Source organism: Pyrgilauda ruficollis, unplaced genomic scaffold (assembly GCF_017590135.1).
Source record: "Pyrgilauda ruficollis isolate IOZ18807 unplaced genomic scaffold, ASM1759013v1 scaffold33, whole genome shotgun sequence".
Lineage (NCBI taxonomy): Eukaryota > Metazoa > Chordata > Aves > Passeriformes > Passeridae > Pyrgilauda > Pyrgilauda ruficollis.
Genome location: NW_024524711.1, coordinates 4,905,439 through 4,927,787, shown reverse-complemented (window position 1 = coordinate 4,927,787; position 22,349 = coordinate 4,905,439). Strand labels below are relative to the sequence as shown.

At 38.9% G+C, this 22,349-nt stretch overlaps 1 protein-coding gene across 3 annotated transcripts in view; it reads left to right on the top strand.

The window, feature by feature from the left end:
• The window catches only part of FAM185A (family with sequence similarity 185 member A), a 35,616-nt gene extending 14,117 nt beyond the window's left edge, over positions 1–21,499 (top strand). The window contains exons 4-8 of one of the 3 annotated variants that reach the window (XM_041474595.1): positions 115–253; positions 4,315–4,356; positions 9,608–9,703; positions 12,016–12,150; positions 21,256–21,499. In XM_041474595.1, the coding sequence (XP_041330529.1) occupies positions 115–253; positions 4,315–4,356; positions 9,608–9,703; positions 12,016–12,150; positions 21,256–21,371 (528 nt within the window). In that variant the 3' untranslated portion in view covers positions 21,372–21,499. Of the gene's footprint in view, positions 1–114; positions 254–4,314; positions 4,357–9,607; positions 9,704–10,727; positions 10,992–12,015; positions 12,151–21,255 lie in introns of those variants that run through there. The other 2 variants (XM_041474597.1, XM_041474598.1) reach the window with 2 other exon arrangements.
• Positions 21,500–22,349: the final 850 nt, after the last annotated feature.

The window sequence follows — 22,349 nt, the reverse complement described above, 5'->3', positions numbered from 1 at the left end:
CCATTTGTCCTGCACAACAATTGCTTTCCATTTGTTTTGTGTGTTAACAGTGTTACTTCCCACTGCTTTTTCAAGCTGTGTTGACAAATTTTTGATTATGTTTATTTCTCCTAGAGTGTAAATATAGAGAAGCTGCAGGGGACAACCATCAATATATCTACTGAAGATGGGCTGCTGAAAACTAAATATCTCTATGCAGAATCAGCATCTCTCTCTTCAGAATCTGGTGATATTATGCTGGGAAGTGTTCATGGTAAGAAGGAAATTTCACAAATTAAGCTGTTTTGAAGCTGTTCAGTAATGTTCACAGTAACAAATGGACTAATGCAGTAGACCATCACTAAATCATCTGTGCACAGTGTGCAAGCAAAACAGTTCTGTGTCTTTTAGAGACTTCATTGATTTTTGGCCACCTAGCAGACTGTATTTTTGAAAAGAGTTTCATAAGCACACTTATTAAGAGCAAAAAGCATATATTATATGAAAGAAATGTCACACATACTAAGAACATCAAAATATTTTGAAATTCAGCAATGAAAATGATACTAAAAGTTGTCAGCAGGCTTCTTTTCCCCTCTCCCCATCCTTTATTTTCTTCATAGGAGAAGCAGCTCTTAGACAGAGCATCTACTAAGAACTGTTGTAGGAGAGGGTCATAATTAGAAGTTTTTATTAGAAATAGCCTGTGTGTTTGCTGGCACTTAATATTAAGAGTGGTGACAGTTTCTGTTTTTAGAAGAAGTTCTTAGAACTTCTTAGCAGTCTCTAAACCATCCACCCTTTGGTGTCCTTCCCCTAGATCTAAAACTAATAAACTACAGAGTATTTTATTTAAGCAGCAGCTGAGGTTCAAATCTGGTGTGGTTTTGTAATTTAACAAAACTCCCCCTGAATTCAGACTGTGCTATAATGCATTTGTGGTGATTTAGCATCGAGTAAAACAAACTGGAAGATGTACAAAGAAAATTACTCAGCTCTGTCAGAGTTCCAGATTTTCAGCTATATCCTTTAAAAAGAATTTGCTACAATTGCTAAGAAATTCTGCTGTCATCTTGCTTGAGAAATTACTTTTCCTCCTTTTCCTCTTTTGTCCATTTATATTAAATTTGAGAATGGTTTCTAAACCTGCTAGGTAAAGTTAATTTTAGCATGCACTGACAGAAATAAGCTGCTTTTTCTCCTGTTATTGTATTTTTCTAACATGTAGGCTTGTATTATTTCTGGAACTTCTGTCTGATAAGCTGCGCTGGTTTGGCTTTTTCTAACTCTGTACAGTATAATGATATTGTGGAGTGATCAAATTGTGAGCAGGTTCACATCTTTATGCACATCCAAGAGTTAATTTTTATTTTCTTGTTACAAAAATGGAATCATAACTGCTGTAGTTAATAACTTACTTTCTTCAGTAATGCCTGTTGCCATTAAGTTGAAGAACAATGTGAAAACAAATAGAATTGCATCCAAATTATGCAGACATTTCTTACGTTACTTCAGGATTATTTTTACGACCTCTCTACTAAATGGGCTTGAAACACCTAATGTTATTTTAGCTGTATGTTTTTAAAAATTTCCTTGGTAACTTTACCCTATTTTTTGAGAGAAAATATTTTCTGTAAAATATCATGTTCCCCAATCATGTTTTAATAGTAAGAGCCAAGGATTTTAAAGTACACATGCAAACACATTTTAGCAGACAAGATAAGATAACCCCTACTATAAATTTCTGCTAGAAAAAAATGGTTACTTTCACTTCTGATTTTTGAGGTAGCTCAGTTGCAATAGTTTTGTCTGTAAACACCTGGACAGATTGTTTCTTGGACAAGTAAAGTCACCATTTCCCTACAGCTGACACTATAGATGGCATCAAATCAGCACATCGTGCATAAAACTAAGCTAGATTTCATTGCTTTTGCACTGGGAAAATTGAAGTTAGCTTTGTAAAATCTGTGCTGCCCTATCTGAGACACATTTTGTGGTTGAAACTCAGGCTGTAATATCATGACACTGGTAGAGCTGGAACTTTCACAGCTGCTCATTTGCATGCTTCATTCTCCTCTGGCAAACGAGTAATGCATTGTTTTAAAAGGAGTTTGTTTTGGGTCATTTTCATCAGCTTCTGTAACAGGCATTAGAGATGTCAGGTGCTATTAAGCTTTTGAGTTGACACCTGAAAAAGAATTTTGATCCTGAGGAATTTCTTCTTTATCCAAGAGCCAATAACATTACAGTGAACCTTCTCTACCAAGGGGCTCATGGGAGGAGCAGGAAACCGCTCTTTGCAGCAGCCCCAAAGTCTTGGGTTGAGTTGCATTAACTATTAATTTATTTTCTAAATCTAGTTTAAATTTGGATTAGATATCAGATTCCTTCCCAACTAGTGTTTAAAGTAGGCTCAGTTAGACCAAGCTTGCTCAAGGCTTTGTCTAGGTGAGCTTTGAGTATTTTCAAGTCCAGAGTTTGTATGACCTTTCTGGACATCTTGGTCCACTCCTGAATTATTTTTCTGGTAGGGAAAAAACCTTTTTTAATCATAATTTCCATTATTATTTGTATCCATTATTGCTACTTCTTGCTTCTTGTTGCATTATCATGAGAAGAATGTTTTTTTTCTCTATACCCTCCCATTAGGTAGTTGAAGGCCACAAGAAGACTTCTCCTCAGCCTTCTCCTTTTAAAGCAAAACAAACGTGCTCTCAGAGCATCTCTAGCTTCTTCTGGGTCCCTGATCTTCTCTGGCCTTAGTTAAGTACACCAGTGTCATTCTTGACTTGAAAGCACAAAACTGGACACAATATTCCAAGTGCAGCCTCACAGAATGTGCTGTCATTGTGCAGCATTGGTGATTCTGCCATATCAGTATGTATCTAAATGGAGTTTGATTCTACACCGTGAATATTTTTCAAGGATCTGCTTACCAGAACAGGAAGGAAAACCCCCAGAAAAACAAAGAACAGACCCAGGGGCTATATGTTGACAGAATATGATCTACCTTCAGCTGCTCCATGGGACTGCTGGCTGACAAAACCCCAGGTCTCTTTGTAGGTTGTACCAAACCAAGTGCCAGTCATGATAAAATGAGGAAAAGGATGGGATAATTATAGCATGCCTTTAAAAACAACAAAGAGTAAAGCCAAGCATCTTTCAAGGTCATTGAAAAATGCTTTTGTTTCTGTTTGAGTTTCAGAACTCCAAAGTATTTTGTACAGTATGTACTTGAAAAGATGAATTTAAGACTGTTGATGATAGGCTGCTTTTCTAGCTTTCAGCCCATGAACCACTAAGAAAAATACAGGTCATATGCAGTGGAATGCTCTCTGCCCTAATGGTTGTTTGCTACTGTGTAATTACACAAGATAGGGTAGAGCTTAATCCATCTGCAATTTTTAAAATCTCTCCTGAAAGAGCTGGAAATTATGGCTACTGTGTATTACTAAACTGCACTCAGTTTTTGTGTTCAGCCTTAGTCTTCATTCTTTCTCTTGGGAGGATGAGAGAATGGCAGGGATGACATGGTGTGGTTTAGTTTTTAATTTACAGCATTTTCTGTGACACATTGATGCATGGAAGTGTAGAAGTTTCTGCAATTTAGTTAGACTGTTAGTAGTATAGATGTCTCTTCTGTTACAAAGTACATCTGTCCTTCCAGATGCTCTTGATGTTGTAGGTGAAAGGGCAGAATAAGTATTTTGAAATTTTAAGGCTGGAACACCTGTGCCTGTTTAAAGTGATACAAGTTCAGTAGAAGGCCATTCTACATTTTGTGCTTTTCACACTTTGTTTGATGTTCTCCACTTTGTCCAACATACTCCAACTGAAGTCAATGGAAATGTTGACAAGGGTTTTTCATACACAAGAATAAGTTGGGAGGGAGTAGGAAGTGTTCAGGAAGTTGCCTTTGCAAATAGCACGAGATTCACTCCAGCAGAGATGGGGTATCGGTATATAAAAGAGGAAAATAGAAGCTGTTTGCATGTTAATAAATAATAAAATAATTAATAATAAATTGCATGTTATTCATGCAATTGAACTTAAATAATTTGAAGTGCTGTTGCAGGCATCAGAGCAATTCACAAAAAAATGCCCAAAGTAAACTAAGACAATATTGTGCATTAGCCTTGCACATGCCTCTCTACATTTTTTTCTCCCTCAGATCCAGGTGGTGTCTTTGAATTTACTCAATGTTTTTCCTATCTGGAATCACTTATTGTTACCCACATGTGTTGAGACTTCTGTTTGTAAAGCAACAATATTAATAATGAATAAATAATGTGTTTCAATAATATGTTTTTAACATTTTTCCCCTTTTCATTATAGGTAATACCAACCTTCAGACCAAAAGAGGGAGTATCACAGTAGGTAGGTTCTGCCTTCTCTTTCTCTCTTGCTCTTCCATTCTCTCTAAAGGCTAAATATTCACAGGGGAAGTAAAAAGGAGGTGATTTCACACAGATGTTTTTGCCTCCTTTTCAGGAGTAGCACTGATAAGTGTGGCTGAATAAGACCCTTTCCAAACTCAGCCTTTTGTGGTTGGGCAAGGCACATGATCTCACTGGACTTTGCACAAGTGAGACTGAGTCTAGCTGTCATCTTCTAGATATAGATGGGGTAAAAGGACTGAGAAAATTCTTAAGTCTACATCAAATGCAGCTGTGCCCTTACTGTAGATCTCTTATTGCTATCAGTGATTAGCTATGTTTAATTTTCATATCAGGAGGCTAATCATTGATGTATTACCTGTTTGGGGAGGTGATGGGAAGGCTTGTGATAATTTCAGTGTTTTCAAACTATTATGCCAATAGTTTTCCCTTCAGAAACGAAAACAGCTCATAAACCTTTTACTGAGAACCTGGGAATTTATATGACAGGACAACTCAGAGCTATCAGTTATGGTATACCTTATATCGGAGCATTTTATAGCACACAAACACCAAAGTGAGAAACTCAAGTTCTAAATATTGTTATGTTAGAAAATTGAAGGCTCAATGTGTCTTGTGAATGTAGAAAGGTTTCCTCAGGTCCAGACCTTGAAGACTTCTGCTGATGCTGTGTAGTCACTCACTAAGCATGTTTCAGGGACCATCTCTAAGATGTGTTCAGGGACTGTTAACAACTCTTCTTATGTTTCTAAGAGCTCTATATTAACATTCCTGGAAAATGAATGCAAGACACATTCTTATGAGTTAGTCATTAAACCACAGAATTAAATTCAACTGTTTTTCCTTCTCTTAAATAAACTCATAGGGTATGAAGACTGTTTAAATAAAGGTTTCTTAATATAGGAGGTAGCTTTTTCCATCAACAGATGATGATTATTTTCCTTAACTAACCAGGTTCAGCTTCAGCATTGAGACATTCTTACTGTTGGAGAAACATTATTTTTCAGATTTCAGTTCTGACAGATTTCAATTCTATCAGTCTATCCAATACTGGATAGACTTCATCTTTTCCTAAAGAGCACTAAACGTCCCTGGTATTTTTATGGATTTTTCTAAAGGTAAAAGACTTTGAAGATCCAGACTTGCAACTCTGAAAATGTGAGAACACCTCCTACTCGACCAGTTTGCTGAAGGCCTTATCCCTTATTTCAGGTGGAAGGAATCATCCAGTCCAACAGCCTGGCCAAGAGTTGGAGTGTGTTGTTTAGGGGCTCTTAAACACTAACAGGCTTGGGGCACAAGCCTCTCTGGGAACCCTGCTCCAGTGTTTGACCACTCTCTCTGTAAAAAAATTCTTCCTAAAAAAGAAGCATTCCCATGCAAGGTTTGACTGGACACCAGGGAGAAAAGCTCAGCACCTCCTTGTGCCCTTCCCCTCCCCAGGAAGCTGCAGAGAGCAGTGAGGTCACCCCCAGCTTCCTTTTCTCCAAACCAGGCAAGCCAGGTGGATTGGTTGTTTGGGCTTTTTGGAGCAGAGTAATTTATTATAAAGAGACTATGGCCTTTACAACTAATGGATATAATTTGAAATTGGGATAGAAAATAGATCATTAATAGGTAAAGGGATAGTCTGGATAATTTAGTTAGGAAAGGAATTGTTTTCTTGAGAGATTTCTTTGCTTTGTATGTTACATCATTCGTTCTGCCAGGTCCCATTGTGAGTATGGTCAGGACTGCTAAGGATTTTTCAGTAATATGTGCAATTTAGTGAATTCTAAGTAACAAATAATAGTGAAGTCTATTTAGTGAATAAATTTCAGTTTCTTCTAGTACTTTTCAGATGACAGTTTTAGAACAATCAACTAAACCAAGAATATTTGCCCATTTTCTATCAATAAAAAATAGTAGATAGCTAGCCAAGCAGAAATTCGATCTTCATCACACTTTACATACCTTGGAATTTCCTGCCTCCTCCAATCTGTAATAAAATCATAATAAATATTTTGTGTTTCTATACAGATTGATTTTTGTCACTGATTTTACCATGAGCTAGATCAGTCTTTAGGTGCTATTAGGAAAAGCATGTTTTGCTTAGATCTAAGTAAAGATCACTTGTGTTGAGTCCTTTTCTTAGTGCTTGGCTGATACAGTGAAGGGAGAAGTGATGCTAAATGTTACCCTTGTAGGCCTTTCACTTTTTTGTGCAGTATTTCTCAAGTTATGTGACTTAGGTTTTATTCTTCAAGCTCTATTTATTTCCATAAAACTTAATAAAGACTTTTGTCCTTCCAAGGACACCTTGCTTCACTGTGCCCTTTTTTTTTTCATCTTTTTTCTCTAGTACCAGTAAATTCTTAAATAGCTAAAGCTGCACAAGACTGACCATCTGTTCCATTTCTAGTAAAAGGATTTGTCCTTGTTCTCCCCCTTGAAAAACCTGGAGAAAACCTTTTCCCTGTTAGAATTCAAACTACACATTTTTTCCTTATTTTTACCTTCAATTATTCACATTCAGCACTGGGTATATATTTGAAAATAAATTGCCTTAGGTTTGATATGTCATAACCATAAAATATGTATTGTCTCCATTACTATTTGTTATGTATTTTATGCTATCAGCCTGTGCTTCTTAGTATGGAGTCATTTTTCATTGTTGAAATATTTATTTCGATTTGGGAACTCTTTTGTGCCTCATTTTAGTTTTATTTTGGTTTCTTTAATCCATCTTCCTTTTATTCCCCTTTATTTGTTAAGAGTTAGAGACACAAACTTAAAACAGCATCTTGATGGACTTGGCAGAAGTGATGAACAATTCCATGTTTCTTGGTATTCTTAATTGTGCCTACACTTTAGTATCACATCTGTAACATCCATTACATAAATCATATTCATTTTTTCCCATAAAATATATTTCATGTTACTTCCATAGGTTGTTTACTGTACAGTTTTGTAGTGTCAGGTTTAGTGTTTGGTTCGTGCTGCCAAGCTCCTTGGTGGTTTTGAAACTCTGCTGAAGTTTCTTCAGCCATAGGAAACTTTGTATTAGTGAGGTACTCTGGGAGTCAAAATCTGGCAAGTCATCCTCCCAAAACAGCGTTCCTCAATGGAAAAGTGTTCCATTTCCCTCAGGGTTGGTTTTGGCTTGCCTGGTAAATCTGTGCCCTGGTGAGCCTGTCCCTCCTGCCCTCCTCCTGCATCCTTTATTCGTGTTGATGCCTTCTGCCAACACAATCCAGTCTCTCACAAAACAAGAATTCTTTTTATTTTAATATTTATTAACTGAAGGCCTAGGAAAGAACACTTGGTTCAGTCTTGCAGATTCACAAAAGTTATCTTGCCACTGGGAAGAATCTCACAGGAGCTGCTTTTGCATTTGAGAAGTGGGAAGAGAGAGGCTTCAGTGGATGAATGGTGTCCCTCTGAAGCACCATCAGCTGGTGGTGTGTGCACTCTTTGTGGCTGTCCCTGGAGAGAGCTGCTGTCCTGTCACAGGAGACTCTTCTTCCTTCCCAGAATAGATCAAGGAACTTATTATAGCTTCTGCTTGAAGCAGAGGAGTCAAAGGCTGGATGTTTCCTGTATCTGTTGCCAGCAAAATCTCTGTCAAGGTTATGTGGAGTCAGTAATTGGCTGTTACTAAATTTGATGGGGAATATCCATTTCCAGTGATCACTGCTTAAAAAGTGCATTAAAATGGTTGATGCATGTCAAATTTTCCAGTTCTAATGACTTTAACTTTTCAACTATTATGAAAAACCTTCTAAAAAATCATCAGTTAAAATCAATATTTCATTTTCACTTAGACAAGCAAAACTCTTCATTATTAATGAAGAGTTAATTTTCTTTTTTCAGATTTCAAACAGACCTTCTTTAGTACAGTCTTGAAATGGCAGAAGCATTCACATCCAGTTCTAGTTATTAATGTTTTCTTTTCAGCCAAAGCCCTTCTCAGTTTCTCAGCTGACTAAGTATGGATTAGCTGAGGTTTTTTTTGATTACTTTCCCCTCCAAAGAAATCAACTTTGAGATAAAGATTTTTTCTGTGTTTTTGCTGTTGTAAGCAATGCACTGATTTTTGGCATCTGTGCTTGAAATCTGGGATCAGAAAAGCTCCAGATGAGTTTACTTAGAGCTAAAACTGTATGGCAAGCATAAAACATTAATATGAGACATCCTTGTTAATTAATCAAATTCATTCTTTCATTAATGCTTTTACTTTTTAAAATGGGAAGTTTCATTCAAGTTTGTTTTTTTTAGCTGCTTCTAAAAGTTTGACTGGTGGGTTTTTTCTATGCATATTCAGAAACCAGTCTCTATCAGTATCTTGGGATTTCTTGCCAATATTTTAATTTCTAGCATTGTCTCTAAAAATACCTCTCAGTAACTGCCTTTTGTTCATGTACCAAGGTAATTTTTTTATGCTCCTCTAGGTTTTTTAATAATTGCTTTGCAATTTTTATGAGGTATAAGCTTGTTCAGTAGTTTGAAAGTAAACTCTTTGGGATTTCACTTAATATTGTGGAAGTCCATGTATTTAAAATTGGAATACGTTGAAATAGAGACTACTCAAGTGTACACTTAAAGCTTCTTAAAGACTTTGTTTGTAAAAATGCTTTGCAAAGTTTTATGATCAAAAATTTCTGCTAATAAGGTATAAAAGAAAATTTAGGCCTCTATTCCAGGACACAGAAGAAATGCTGTTTTCCTGCACATATTAAACAGATTGATAAACATATTAAACAGTTGATAAATCAGATGTAGTGAATCAGCCTTTACAAAGGCTGTGTTCAGTTGTTCTGTGTAACAAGAGTTGCAGTGAGCAGCTGCTTGGTTCCTGCATGGGGCAGCTTGCCTGGGTCAAGTTCTCCCTGCACAGGGTCTGAGCAAATGAACTCTTTTGGGAACTAAAAGAGATCTTAGTATTCAAGTTTCATGCTTGATTTTCACACAGAGATAAAGACATTCCTGTAGAAAGATGTGCTCTGCATTTGGGCCCTTGTAGAACAACTGCAGAGCAGCAGCCTGAGGAGCAGAGTGTGCCCCAGTTCTGGAGTGGGGAGATGGAATAACAGCTTTCTGAAAAAGTCCTAAGTGAGGGCTGACAGTTTGTAAATATTACTCAAACACAGAAGAATTGATAAAAATCAATTTGAGGTATGAAGAAAGATTCTAGCAAATGTTTACTTAAAAAGAGTGAATGATACACAAGTTCTTTTCTTTTGTTTTTTTAGATTCGTCAGATGGAAGTCTAAAAGCTTCTACATATCATGGGACAATAGATGTTTATGTCAGTCAATTAAGGAAAGTGGATCTGAAATCCCAGAAAGGTTAGCAAACTAAATAAAATATTTTTTCTGGTGGGTTTTGGTGTAAAAGAAAAGGAGATAAGGGTTTGTTTTGGGGCTTTTTTATCTGTCTGTAAAAAATAGTTGGTGATTATTGGTTATTTATTTTTTTTTTGTATCATTATTGGAAGATGTCTATAAATACTTAAAATACAATAAGCTCTGTAAGGGACAAGAATACTTAAGATGGATTAAATATGTTTGTGTTTTTCAATGTTTTTATTTTTTTTTCTGGAAATATGCCCAGCAGAATTCTGCAGAATTGACTGGGGTTACAGTGTTCCTTTGCCTTGAGCACAGTTTTCTCCATGATGCTGTATGTGCAGTGATAACTGACACACATACATTTGTTTTTCTTGCCTTCTGACTGAACTGTCCTATTATGAACATTTGAAGGCAGAAAAACAAAGATGGGAGAGCCTTACATTACCATTTTCCTTTCATTTTCTCTCCTGCTTACTCACTAACATTTCTCTTCTTAAAAGCTCACACCTAAAGTTGAATTCATAGTTTTGCCATTCTAAAGATAATGATGCTGTAAATTACAGAGCCCTGAATACATCTTGTTAATCCTAGTTTGGGGAAAAAAAACACCAAAAAACCTAAAATGCAAACAAAAAAAAAATCCAAAACAAGCCAAAACAACACTGCAGCATTTCTATTCTTGATTTTAATGTCATGTCAGACACTTCAGCTGGTTAATTCAAGTGTGGTATTTGGTCCACTTCTGTCTCCTGTGAAGCAAAGCCTGTGCCCTGTTAAAACCTAATGGTTACTCAAAATGGGACTCGTGGTGTCAATGATTTGAAGCAATTTGTGCATCCTTCTGTACAATCTATTTTGGCTTCATTAGTGCAAAGAAGTTTATGTTATTTCTTGGTTACCTTTAGTGTCACTTATTTTGCTAAGTTAATGTCTCTCTCTGAGCTAGAAGAAAAGAGGAATGTATTTAATAAAAGCTAATTAATGTTATTTTCAAAATATTTTCTAACATCTCTTCTGGCAGCACAGTTTAGTAAAGGCAAAGTTGAAGTTCTGTTTCTGTTTACCCTGTAAATTCAGAATAACTGCTGACAGCTGCAGTGTAGAAAATGTCCCACTTGTGATAAATGAGCTGCATGTGTGTCGGTTTTTATGAGTCATCACTGAGCAACTCTCCAAAGAGGACCCAAAGATGAAGACCTTTTCCCTTGCTTATTCTAAGGCTTTTGTGTATCCAGCAAAAAGCAGGCCTAAATTATACTGGAAGTTATTTGTTCATCAGAACTGTCACAGGCAAGTGGTTCTGCTGTGTTTAAATTGCTTAGCCAGGGTTGCTTTCTGGTGCTTCTTAGCTGTTATTCTTACCATGTTCTGCTGAAGCTTCTGGGATGTATGTCAAGAAACTGTTTTATGTTTTTCTAAATGTTGAAATTGAGCAAAAACTAAGGAGCACATAAAAAGGAAGCGTATTCTGAATTTTTCAGGTTTTTGATCTAATGTGTAGGAGAGAGCTTCCAGCCTTTGTGACTGAGTTATTCCAAAGATGACTAATGTGGGCAGGTTGGGGGCCCAGTGTCTGCCTTTGGTCTGATGCATAGATGCACATATTTAGGGGAAGCAGCAGTCAGAATTTCTGGGTTTAATCTCAAAGTAGAATTATTCAGGCCACCAAAGCTGCAATTTTGCTACTAGTTTACATTTTAGTGATGCATAGTCTAAACTGGTAAATGAGTTTTGAGACTGCATCTGTTGGAGGATGTGAACAGCTGCCCTAAGCAGTAAAGCAAAGACAATTGCCAGTGTTCACAGTAAGTGAGCAGCAGCTCATCCTTCCAGAGGAGCAATTCTTCCATCGTGTGCCACGCAGTGACTGGGTTATTTGTCAAGTCTGATGCCCTGTCCTTGCTCTGGAATGTCAATATAAAACTCGAAGATGACTTAAAGTCATGATAAGATGACTTAAAGTCATAATGTGAGATCTATTATATTTGCTTCCCTTGATCATTCCTGTAATAAGATCCTCTACCAAGGCATTGCTAGAAGTGTATGTCACTATTTATTTTCATGTATATGAAGGAAATTCTGTAATATCATTTTCTATATGTGACATACTGTGTTTATGATAAATGAAGATACTTTCATTTATCCTTTCAGTGACCAAAAAAAAAGAGGTTACTGTTTCTGAAGACTTTTTAAAAAACCCAACCAAGTACAACCAAGTGATGATTTGATTCAAGTTAGTGAAATAATGGACTATTTCATGCTTTGATCTCAGGGTTAAACTAACTAGCTTTCACTTAAATTTCTACCAGGTTCAATTACAGTCAAGGTACCTGCATCTCTCAAAGCCTATTTAGAGCTGTCTGGAAGAAAAGTGGATGTGAGCTCAGAGATCCAGTTAAAAGAAACACAGAGTGCCTCCAAAGATGATCACGTAACTCTAAGTGGTAAGGCTTACTAATCTTGGCTTCCAATAAATGTCTGTCTGGCCTAAGTCAAAGGCATCTACATTTCTTTATTAGTTTATTGCCCTTGGCAGCTGCTTGTTTAATCTGCTTCACATTCAGATGTTTGCTTGTGCTGTTGTACTCCCCATGTTACTGGATGGCTTCAAAATTTTATTTTTACATTCACATGACTTGTGAATATAATCAACTTCTTCTAACAAAAGGCTTAGAGCCAAACTTCTCCTTAGTGTTAGTCCAGGGGATCTGTGGGAGATAATCCAGAGCTGAATTTGACCCATTGCTTTGTTGGCTTAGAAAGTCACATAGACTTTCCTAGGCAATCTATTATATTAAAAATGCAATAATAAAAAATAAATCTGTCTGTTTCTGAGACAAAGTGGGGAATAAAAGGGGTATATGGCATATTTATAAATGTACAGTAGTGCAGGATAGGCTGAGAAATGTTGGATGGGAGATGAGAAGAGCAGAAGAAGCGGGAGCTGGAGGAATAGAGAGAGAGAGAGTACATGGAAAGGTACTTGCTGTTACTGCAGGTATTCTTGTAAGGCATTTAAAACAGAACTTAGAATCCCAGGTCTTCCTGTTTCCTGCTTTAGAAAACAGTTGTACAATTCCCTGTCAGGGGCTGTATTTCTCTCCCCCACTCCAGATGTGGCTATCTAGAAGTTAAGGCTGTTGCTTTCACCAATTACAGTTTGCTCTAGAGAAAACATTAACTTGGTGTGTCTGAGGGCTCCAGCTCTATGTTTGAATGTGTTATGTCAGTGTGACCTGCTCGGATAGCAGATGGGGTAAGGCTTTGAGTTTTAAGCCTAAGAAAATATGTACAAAAACTCTTTTCCTCCCCCATGTAAGATGGGAACTCAGAGTCAGGAAAACCTTGGAAGTGTAATTGTATAATTTTAGTATGTAGCCTGCTTATATATCTCTTCCTGCCTAGGAACAGTAACTAGCACTTAAATTTAGTAGTGGTTATTAAATACAGTTTCTACAAAAACCATAATTAGAGGTTGTCAGGCTAGAAATCTGTGGAAGGATCCCCAGATTCTAACGAGACTCAGTGTAATGAATCACCTCAGCAGTAAAACAACAATTCACTTCTTCCCAGTGAACGAGGACCACCAGCCAATCAATCATCTTACTGCTTTGGCAACACTAAAGATAAGAGTGGTGTTTCAAATATACACAGCTGAATGACTTCTCTGGTTTCACAACCCAGTCAGTGTTTGTGTGGGACACTCATCACTGAAGCAGATGCAATTTTTCAACCCACTGTTCTGTATGGAAATGATCTTGGCACTTGAGGCCAAAAGCAGGAACTCTGATTAGTTAACTCTCAAATATACACGTCCCAAAGGCACAGAAATCATCAAGAATTGTGCAAAGGCAACAGCATTAGGCTGATGATTATCAGTTGTTTAAAGAAGTTACAGCATTATATAAAAAGGGAAATGCTTCCTCCTTCTATTTCTCTTTTCCTTATGGTGTATTCTTCCTGCACTTGCCCCCTTACTATCAACAATTGCTTCTTCCTAAAGGTGATATTTGGTAATTTTCTTGTATAACTAGATTTCAAATAATTGAAAATCATTTAATACAATTTCTGTATCCTGGGAGCATTATTCACTCTTGAAGTATCAGGTGCAAGGTCCATGGCTGTCCTGCTGTTGTGACTGAAGAAATGTAAAATAGAGAGTGAAGAGGGGCTTTGCCAAGTGGTTAAAAACTGAATCACAAGAGCCTGGCAGTTTAGGAGTTTCATGCTTATGAGTTCAAAGATTAGTTTAAAAACAGATGATTTTTCAGAAAATCCAGTTCTCATGTGAATAACACAGGCACTGTAACCTTTTAGGAAGCTTTACTTGCCTCTGGGAATATTTGAATGTATTAGGGAGAAGGCTGTCCAGTGGGAAGACAGGGCAGAGTTCTGTGACTTGGGTAAACATGCACTTATTCCTGCACTTCCCTGCTCTAGGAAAGCCTTCCCTCCTGCTTCAGAGCAGTTCTCATGTACACCATGAGGGGGTCAGCACAGCACAGCCCCACAAGCACTCACCTCCAGGGTTTTGCCAGCCAGCCAAGGAATAGAGTGGGATTTAGTGAAAGCAAGGTGATGGAAGTCTGGAGTGAATGCTCTAGAGACAGAGGGATGAGAGTGTGGAAATGGGTTTGTTCTTTTAGGAAACGGGGACTTTGCTGCAAAATTGCTGAGAAAGGGAGGGAACTAGGGAGCAGTGACAGGGAGTTTTTATTCTTTGAAGTAACTTGCAAGGGGCAAGGCCTCTGTTTCCATTGGCATCAGTAGGTAGTCTTGAAAGCAGTATGTATGGTATAATGAAATGTTACAAAAAGAGTTCATGCTAAGCACTGGTCCAGCTTCCATCAGTGGAACTGTTTGGCTGCCTTTAGAGTGCTTGAGTAGTTCTAGCAATTTCTGATTGTAATCATGTCAAGTTGTTCTTTCTTTTCCCTGGCAAGAAGAGAAGCCCTTCCTGCTCAATGTCTGCCTTCTCCCTGTCTCCAGGTGTGCCTGTGTTCTTAAATCTTATGCCTGTGGAGGTAATTAGCTGTAGGTACTACATGTAGTAAGAGAAAGAGTGGCAGGGTAAAAGTGTTAAATATTTAAACAGAAAATTAACTTAGAAGACTCATGTCAAAGGAGTTGTAAACATGTTGAAGGTCAAGGTTAAAGTTCATATCGTTTTGATTTACTTGCTTTTTAGGCCATTTTCTAGTAAGTTAAGTTCTAAGTACAAAGGTAGGAACAATTACCTGTGTAATCCCAAGAGGAGCAATATTTAAATAATATCATGAAACAGTAGTGTTACACCATGGAAAACAAACAGCATATTAACATGATTGTTCTGTAAAACTCAAAATAATCCTTTGGCTTTACATGGCATTAGTAATACATTGCTGGAATGTGTCCAGTTTTGAGTACTGTGCTTCCAAACTGTAGAGTCTCTAAAGGAGAACATGTGATCGGAGTCCTGAAATCATGATTAACAAGAGAAGACTGCAAAGCTCTGGTTTTGTCTCAAAAGAGAAGACAAAGGGAAAAGAAGGTGCATTTTTCTAGTACATAAGAAGCTGCTACAGAGAAATAAGGAAAGAAATTGTCTGTCAACTGGCAATAGGACTAAAAATTATAACTTATGGTAAAGGAAACTTAGCTGAATAGCAAGGTAAACTTCCTTGTAGCGCTTGTCTGGGGGGCAGTAGGACTGTCAGTACTGCAGGTTTTGAGACCAGGTGATGTGAGCATCTCAGACCAAATTCAGTGCTGCCCCAGGAGAGGCTTTCAGCCCTGTTTTCCCTTGTCTCAGCTTGATGTGACCATCTGCTCCCACTCCCTCCACAGTAACAAAGGAAGGTTACCAGGCATGTGGGTGGATGGGGACTGAATGAAATGCAGACACTGGACACACTTCAGCCACTTTGGCTGCCAACTTCTGTGTTGACCACAGTGAACTTGCTGGAAAAAGTCTTGCAGTCATTCAGGGACTTATTTGAATCCTTGTAGAAAACGGTGTCAATTTCCAAACCTAATTGTCTGGAAAATAAACCATGTAAATCTCATCTCTGAGTGATGCCAGGGACTCACCTGATTTTGGATGTTTCTCCATCCCTGCCCCAGTTCTAGTGCCAAGGTCATATCCAGTGGCAACCTTTCACCTGATGCCATCTGCTTGGTGCTGAGGAATCTTTTAACTTCACAGGCACTTTATCTGGTTTGCAGCAGCGGTGTGAGTTTTACCATGGTAAAAGTTCCACTGTGTCTCAGGTGCTCCTCAGAGGCTGTGGATGTTTGTTGTTGTTACTCTGTGTCCCTCGTTTTACCTTCTCAGCTGGCAAACCTTCTTACACGAGGAGCATATGCTTTGGGAGTTATGGTTTTCTCCCAAGTTGAGACATACTTGCTCCCAGTAGTTGTCAGCATGACAACAATTGCAGCAGTTAACAGGACTTTTAGGTTTTGGTACTAATCCTATCCTGGCCACAGCACAAGAGCTTTGCTAAGCCACCTGAGAGCAGTGTTGCTCTGAGCCACGGCTCTGGTGACCATGCAGGTAATAGGACTCTCCCATGTTAATTCATGCTTCCCTTAGAGGTGAATACGGGACATGCAGAGGAGATCCCCCACTGACTTCTCTAATTCCTTTTCCCCTGTGAAAATTTTCACATTGCCTCTACCTTCTGGGTTGATCAAGTATCCAATTATTCTTTTAATACTGCAGAACTTCTTAGCTGGCCTTCTTCCTGTGCCTCTGGAGAGTCAGTCTGTCTGTAATTACCAGATTCCTTTGAAAAGATGGGCATTGTCACTTCTGTCCTAGCTCTGACTTTACAGGTTTCTCTTACTGACATGCTTCAGGTCTTCTCATCCTGCCTGGTTCTCCCCATAGATTGTGGTGAGAGGTACCTTTCTCCTTACAACAATCATTCACTCAGGCATACACTGAAATATTACAACTTTCACATCTGCCTGATGTTCCCTGCTGGAGCAAAGGGGATGTAGACAGATGTTTCCTGCCATCAGGAATAATTACTTCTCACTGTTCACTCAGTGGTCCCTCATACAGTAGTGCTGGCAGAGCAGCCTATGGAATGCTGTGGCCTTCCCTTTAGGAATGCTTTAAGGCCATTGTGTCAGAGGGGGCTGACTGCATGACTCTTGTACTATGCACAAAGCTTTATGTGTTTAAGAGTCTTCATTATGAGAAATTCTATATTGTTTACTCCAAGGTAATGTCTGTGTTTAGCTGCCTGGAGTTCAAGGGTTGAATACAAACGCAGCTGAAGGGACAGTGAATAACATGAGACCAGCAACTTGCCTTTAAAAGGGAAATAACTGAAAGAGCTTGTATTGTCAGTCTGCTGAAACTTCAGATTTTATCTGAAGCTTACCAGCTGCACAAGTGCTCCCACTGTCCAGCTGTCTGGGGTTTGGTGCAGTCAGCATTGCGGTTCTGATCCCAGGAGTAACACTATCTGCTGTCATGCCCCCCCTGTTTAGTCTGTTCTCAAGGCATTCAGAACTTTCCTTCTTTCTTAGAAGCAGTTTTTATTGACTCTTGGCCACTAGAATTGAGTGGGAAGAGCTTTGTTTTATAATGTCCCTCTACACACTGCCCTCTGTGAAGCCTTGATCCTTAAGCAATATCTTGAAAAAAAATAAACAAAGACCCAGGTTGTATCTGGAAAAGATTACATTCTTGTGAGTCAAAGAGAAAGTTCATCCAACTTTTATTAAACACATTAGATGAGATGCTATCCTACAGATTTTTATTGGTTTCAGCTTGCATTCAACTCAAGCTGTTCACAACCTTTTGATGTATACCACAGTCCTAACGCTACCAATGAACAACACTTAAAATATGATCCTCTTCTTGTGTTTTGTGGTATGAAAATAGAGCTCTCAACTTCTCCAGTCTCCAGGAAGACAAGTAAATAAACAGTCAGTACTTGACTGTAACGTTTTGCAAAGGTGTTACCTTCCTTTAAACACCACATTGGGGTGGAGATAAATACACAACCTTTTTCCAGGGCTTTAAATTGAAAGGTGTACGCAGCCAAATAGTGTATCTGTCTTCTCCTGAACTCGTGCTGCTGTCTTGACTGGTAGATTTTGAAATTAATTCTTGCCCCCCACCCCACCCCATTCTCAGTCCAGGAGGCTGTTTGCTTTTGTGATTTAATCAAGCTAGTAAAGACTTCCTCAAAATCCACGTAGGTTCTCCTGGTATTCAGAGTACAGGCAGTGAGTACAGTTAAGACCCAAGTGGTCATCAAAAGGTCTCCAACTGAACTTTGTTGCTTGCTTAGTGCCTCATACACAAAGCTACTGAAATATAGGAAATAACTTTGAACCTCCTACTAGTGATGGGCTTAATAACCTTAATATTTGCCTCACAGGCAAATTTCCAGAAGTATAAGGAAAAAAACTTTTTTCTACGTTCACATAGCAAAAACAAAATGAGAAACAGAGCTCGGACAGAAACTCAACTTTAAAATGGCACTTGTAAATTTATTCCTGTGTTCCCTAAACTCTTCTTTAACTTTTTTTGCCAAGGTGTAAGCAGTGCATGAAACCATTTACAACACTGGTTCTGTGCTCCAGTGTTTGTTTCTTGTACAGAAGTACAAGCCATAGTCACAAAAGCAGGAGGGAGAGGAACTGGGAAAAAGCACTCCAATATACTCTTTCTGGAAATATATCTCTGCCCTGCATTTATTGTATCCTCTCTCCCTAGGAGAATAAATGGTATTTTTAGTGCTCTATAGCTCTGGTAAAGGATCAGCTGAAATTTTCCTTTATACTACTTTGTTTGCTCAATTTCTTGTCACCTGGAGGCTGTTTCCTGTTTAAAAAGCAGACTGATGAAATGCTTTAAGTGCTATCTGTGCTTAAAAGACAGATTCTGCTTTAGTTTTTGTTCTATACTCTCTGATACAATATTATTGAAAATCAGTGATTCAGGAAAGCTTTGAGGAACTGAACTTTCAAATTTTAATGGATTCCATATACAACACATTAGTCCAAGTTGGTGATTCATCACAGATTTAAGTCTGCAATCAGATGATGAGTAGAGGTCTGTGGATTCTGCTTTACTGTAGGCAGAATGTCATGATACTGACACTGAGTGTGGTTGAGACTGCTGCTGTCTGGAGCAATGAGGAGTGCAGAAATTGTACTAAGACATCCCCTGGAGACACCTGAAGGCACATTGTAGTCTGATAAGGGACACTGAAGTGACTCTGACATTGTTGGACTCCTCTGAGAGCTCTGTACTTCCAAACCATACTCAGCCTGTTGTGAATTGCTGTGGGCTTGTCCCATAAACTTAAATGAGTCCCACTTAGAGCTGCTAAAGCACTGAAACACTATTGAAAGGTTCTGGCACATAGGCCTGAGTTGTGGAAACCAACGCAGTGATGTCAGTTGGAGTTTTGCCACTGTTTCTGCTGTGGCCAAAATTTAATTTCAGCTGTGTTACAGGTCAGAGCAGAGCAGAGCATGTTTGCAAAATTGGTTCAGAATCTGCTTCCCTGCCATCCCTCTTGCTATTCCAGGCTCAAATTATTCTAATCTTAGAATTCACACAGATAAATGAACACCAAAGCAATAATAAATTATACTTTGCAAAGATAAACCAAAGTGAAGGTTGATCTTGTGATAAGGACACTGATTTGGGACTTTAAAGATCCCAGTTTAATTCCCAATATGGACACAAATCTTTTGTATAAATTTGGAAGGTCACTTATTCTCTTTTGGCCTCAGTTTCTTAGTTATAAAATGAGACTGAGTTGAACTCTCTTCTTTGTCATACAGTGAGCTTTTCAGAGCATGACTGTGAATATGAAGTTTATGTGAAACCTGTAAGAAGACAGATACCTCAGGGCTGTGGGGGTTTTTTTAGGCCATTATCATAAGGAAACGGTAATAGTAGCAAAATGTCCAGGCATCTGGATAATCAGGTCTTACCATGTCTGTTAAAATCTTTGAAATTTTTTATGCAGATTAGTATCTCATGTAGAGTCATGGTTTAACCAGGACTGGCTATTGAGCACCAGGTCACCACTCACTCCCCATGGGGGAGACAAGCAGAAAAGTGAGAAAAGTCATGGTTGGGATAAACAGACTTTGAGATTAAGACAGTTTGGGTAAAAGCAAAAGCTGTGCACACAAGCCAAGCAAAAGAAGGGATTCTTTCACTACTTCCCAGGGCAGGCAGGTGTTCAGCCATCCCCAGGAAAGCAGGACTGTATCTCATGTAACAGGTACTGGGTCAGACAAATGCGGTCACTCTGAATGTCCCCTGCTCCTCCTTCTGCCAGCTCTGATACAGAACATGGCACCATACAATTCAGAACATCCCTTTGGTCATTTGGGGTCAGCTGTCCTGGCTCTGTCCCCTCCCAGCTTATTGTGCACCCCCAGCCTCCTCACTGGCAGGGCAATAGAATAAGAAAAGGTCTTGATGCTCTGAAAGGGCCACTCAGAAATAACAAAGTTTGTTATTATTGTCAACACTGTTTTCATCAGTGTTGGTCCATCCTAGCTACTATTAAAAAATTAACCCTATCCCAGAGAAAACCAGTACATGTAGGGTTTGTGTGACAAGGTTGCTGGGAGGGGCTCTAGGGGTGGCTTCTGTGAGAAGCTGCCAGAAGCTTCCCCTTTGTCCTGCAGAGCCAGCAGCAACCTGCTCCAAGGTAGACCCACCACTGGACACCAGCACACCAGCAGCTGGAGAGAGGAGTGACAATATGTGAGAGAAACAGCCCTGCTGGTGTGGAGGCCAGTGCAGAAGCAGGGGCAGGAGGTGCTCCAGAGGCCAGAGCAGAGATTCCCCTGGAGGTCTGCAGGGTGGCAGAGACTGACCTGCAGCTTGTGCAGGGCTCCACGTCAGAGCAGGGGAAGAGCATCAGGAGCTCTCCTTCTGCAGAGGAAGGAGTGGCAGAGATAATGTGTGAACTGACCAAACCCCCATTCTCCATCCCCCTGTGCCTCTGGTGGGGAGGAAGTAGAGAAATCAGCAGTGTAATGAAGCCTGGAGCAAAGGGAGGGGTGAGTGGGATATGTTTTCAAGATTTGGCTTTATTTTTTATTATCCTTCTGTGAGTTGATTTGGAATAAATGAAATTAATTTTTTCCCCAAGTCAAACCTGTTTTCCCTGTGACAGTAACTGCTGACTGACCTCTCCCTGTCCTTATCTTAATCCATGAGCTTCTTGTTATATTTTCTCTGGCCTATTTATTGCAGGAGGAGAGTGGTAGAGTGTCTTTGGTAGGTACCTGACAGCCAGCCAGGGTCAGCCCACCATAACACATTTCTTAGCTTAGAATAAAAAATGTAATACTATATAATAAAAACCACTACTCTATTGTAAAGATGAATTATGGGAAAGTATATTAATATAAAAAAACTGTATCAAGAAGGAAATGTCTCTGCTAAAAGTACACAAATGCTACCAAATAAAAGTGCTATAAGTGCTTCCAGGGAGCTTGGAAAAAATGGCAATGTGAAGATGATATGTTTGCTGTGTGTCAAATTAAACTAAGACAACTCTCTTTTCCAGGTCACATGAATCAAAGGGATGAAACAGACAAATGGATTAAGGCTGACACACAAAATGGCAAAGTGTGTCTTAAAAGCCAAAGCTGGATCCAGTCTGTCAAGCTGAAGAGTTCTTAAAAGTGAAATAGGCCAAAGAGATTAAATCAAGAAGCTACAAAGGAACATTTCTGTAAAATTATGAAAAGTTTTGGATGAGTATTCTTAATATAAAAGAGAAACTATTAAAAATGAGAGCATTTTAACCCAAGATTTGCCTGTGACAGTGCTGGTGCTAAACAGTCTGGTTTTCTTTTAGTGCCTTTTAGGAACAAAATGATCTTACATATCCAGAATTCATATAACTTGACCCACTTACCATATCAGTTTTAAAGCTGATAGCTTTCAAACAAAAGCTTGGAATTGTCATTTAAAAATTTTAAAAAGCATTTTCAACACTTCCAAGATGGCATGCTTTGCAAGCTCTGTTTAATACTTTTAAATTAAATGTCTCAATACTGTGGGAATTCTGCTGGTTTATGCAAAACACAGAGAATTTTCTTCAACCAAATTGTATCATGGATAGGAAAAAATCACTTTCAGTGTGGTTCTTATGTGGTCTTTTCATTTGGTGTTTGAACCCTGAGCAGTTTCTGCCTGGGTGATTGGTACTTTCTGTATAAAAATACTTCTGTGAAATGGCAGAACTTGCTCTGTGTCATCCTGTACCTCTGGTTTGTGGCTAGAAAGAACTCCAGCTCTGTCTACCACTGCTCATCTGCAAAGAAAAGCTTTTAAAATAAATACAAGTACCATGGATCTGGCTGATTTCAAGGAGGAGCATCCTCCAACTGGACTTCAGGGGAGTCCACCTGAGCATTCCCCTGAAGGAGAAGCTGCCACAGAATGGAAGTGTTGCCCTTGTGGCTGAGAGCTGGAATCTCTGTGTTTGCTCCATCTGCAGTGACTGAGAGCCCTGTCCTGCAAAGCTGCAGGCAGCCCTGGGAGGCAGGAGAGCTGAGGGGAGCAGGTAGGTCTGCACAAGGGCAGCTCTGATTTTTCTGGAGGGTTCTGTGTTGCTGTAAAATGAGCACACAGTAAAATAAGTGGAGCTTTTAA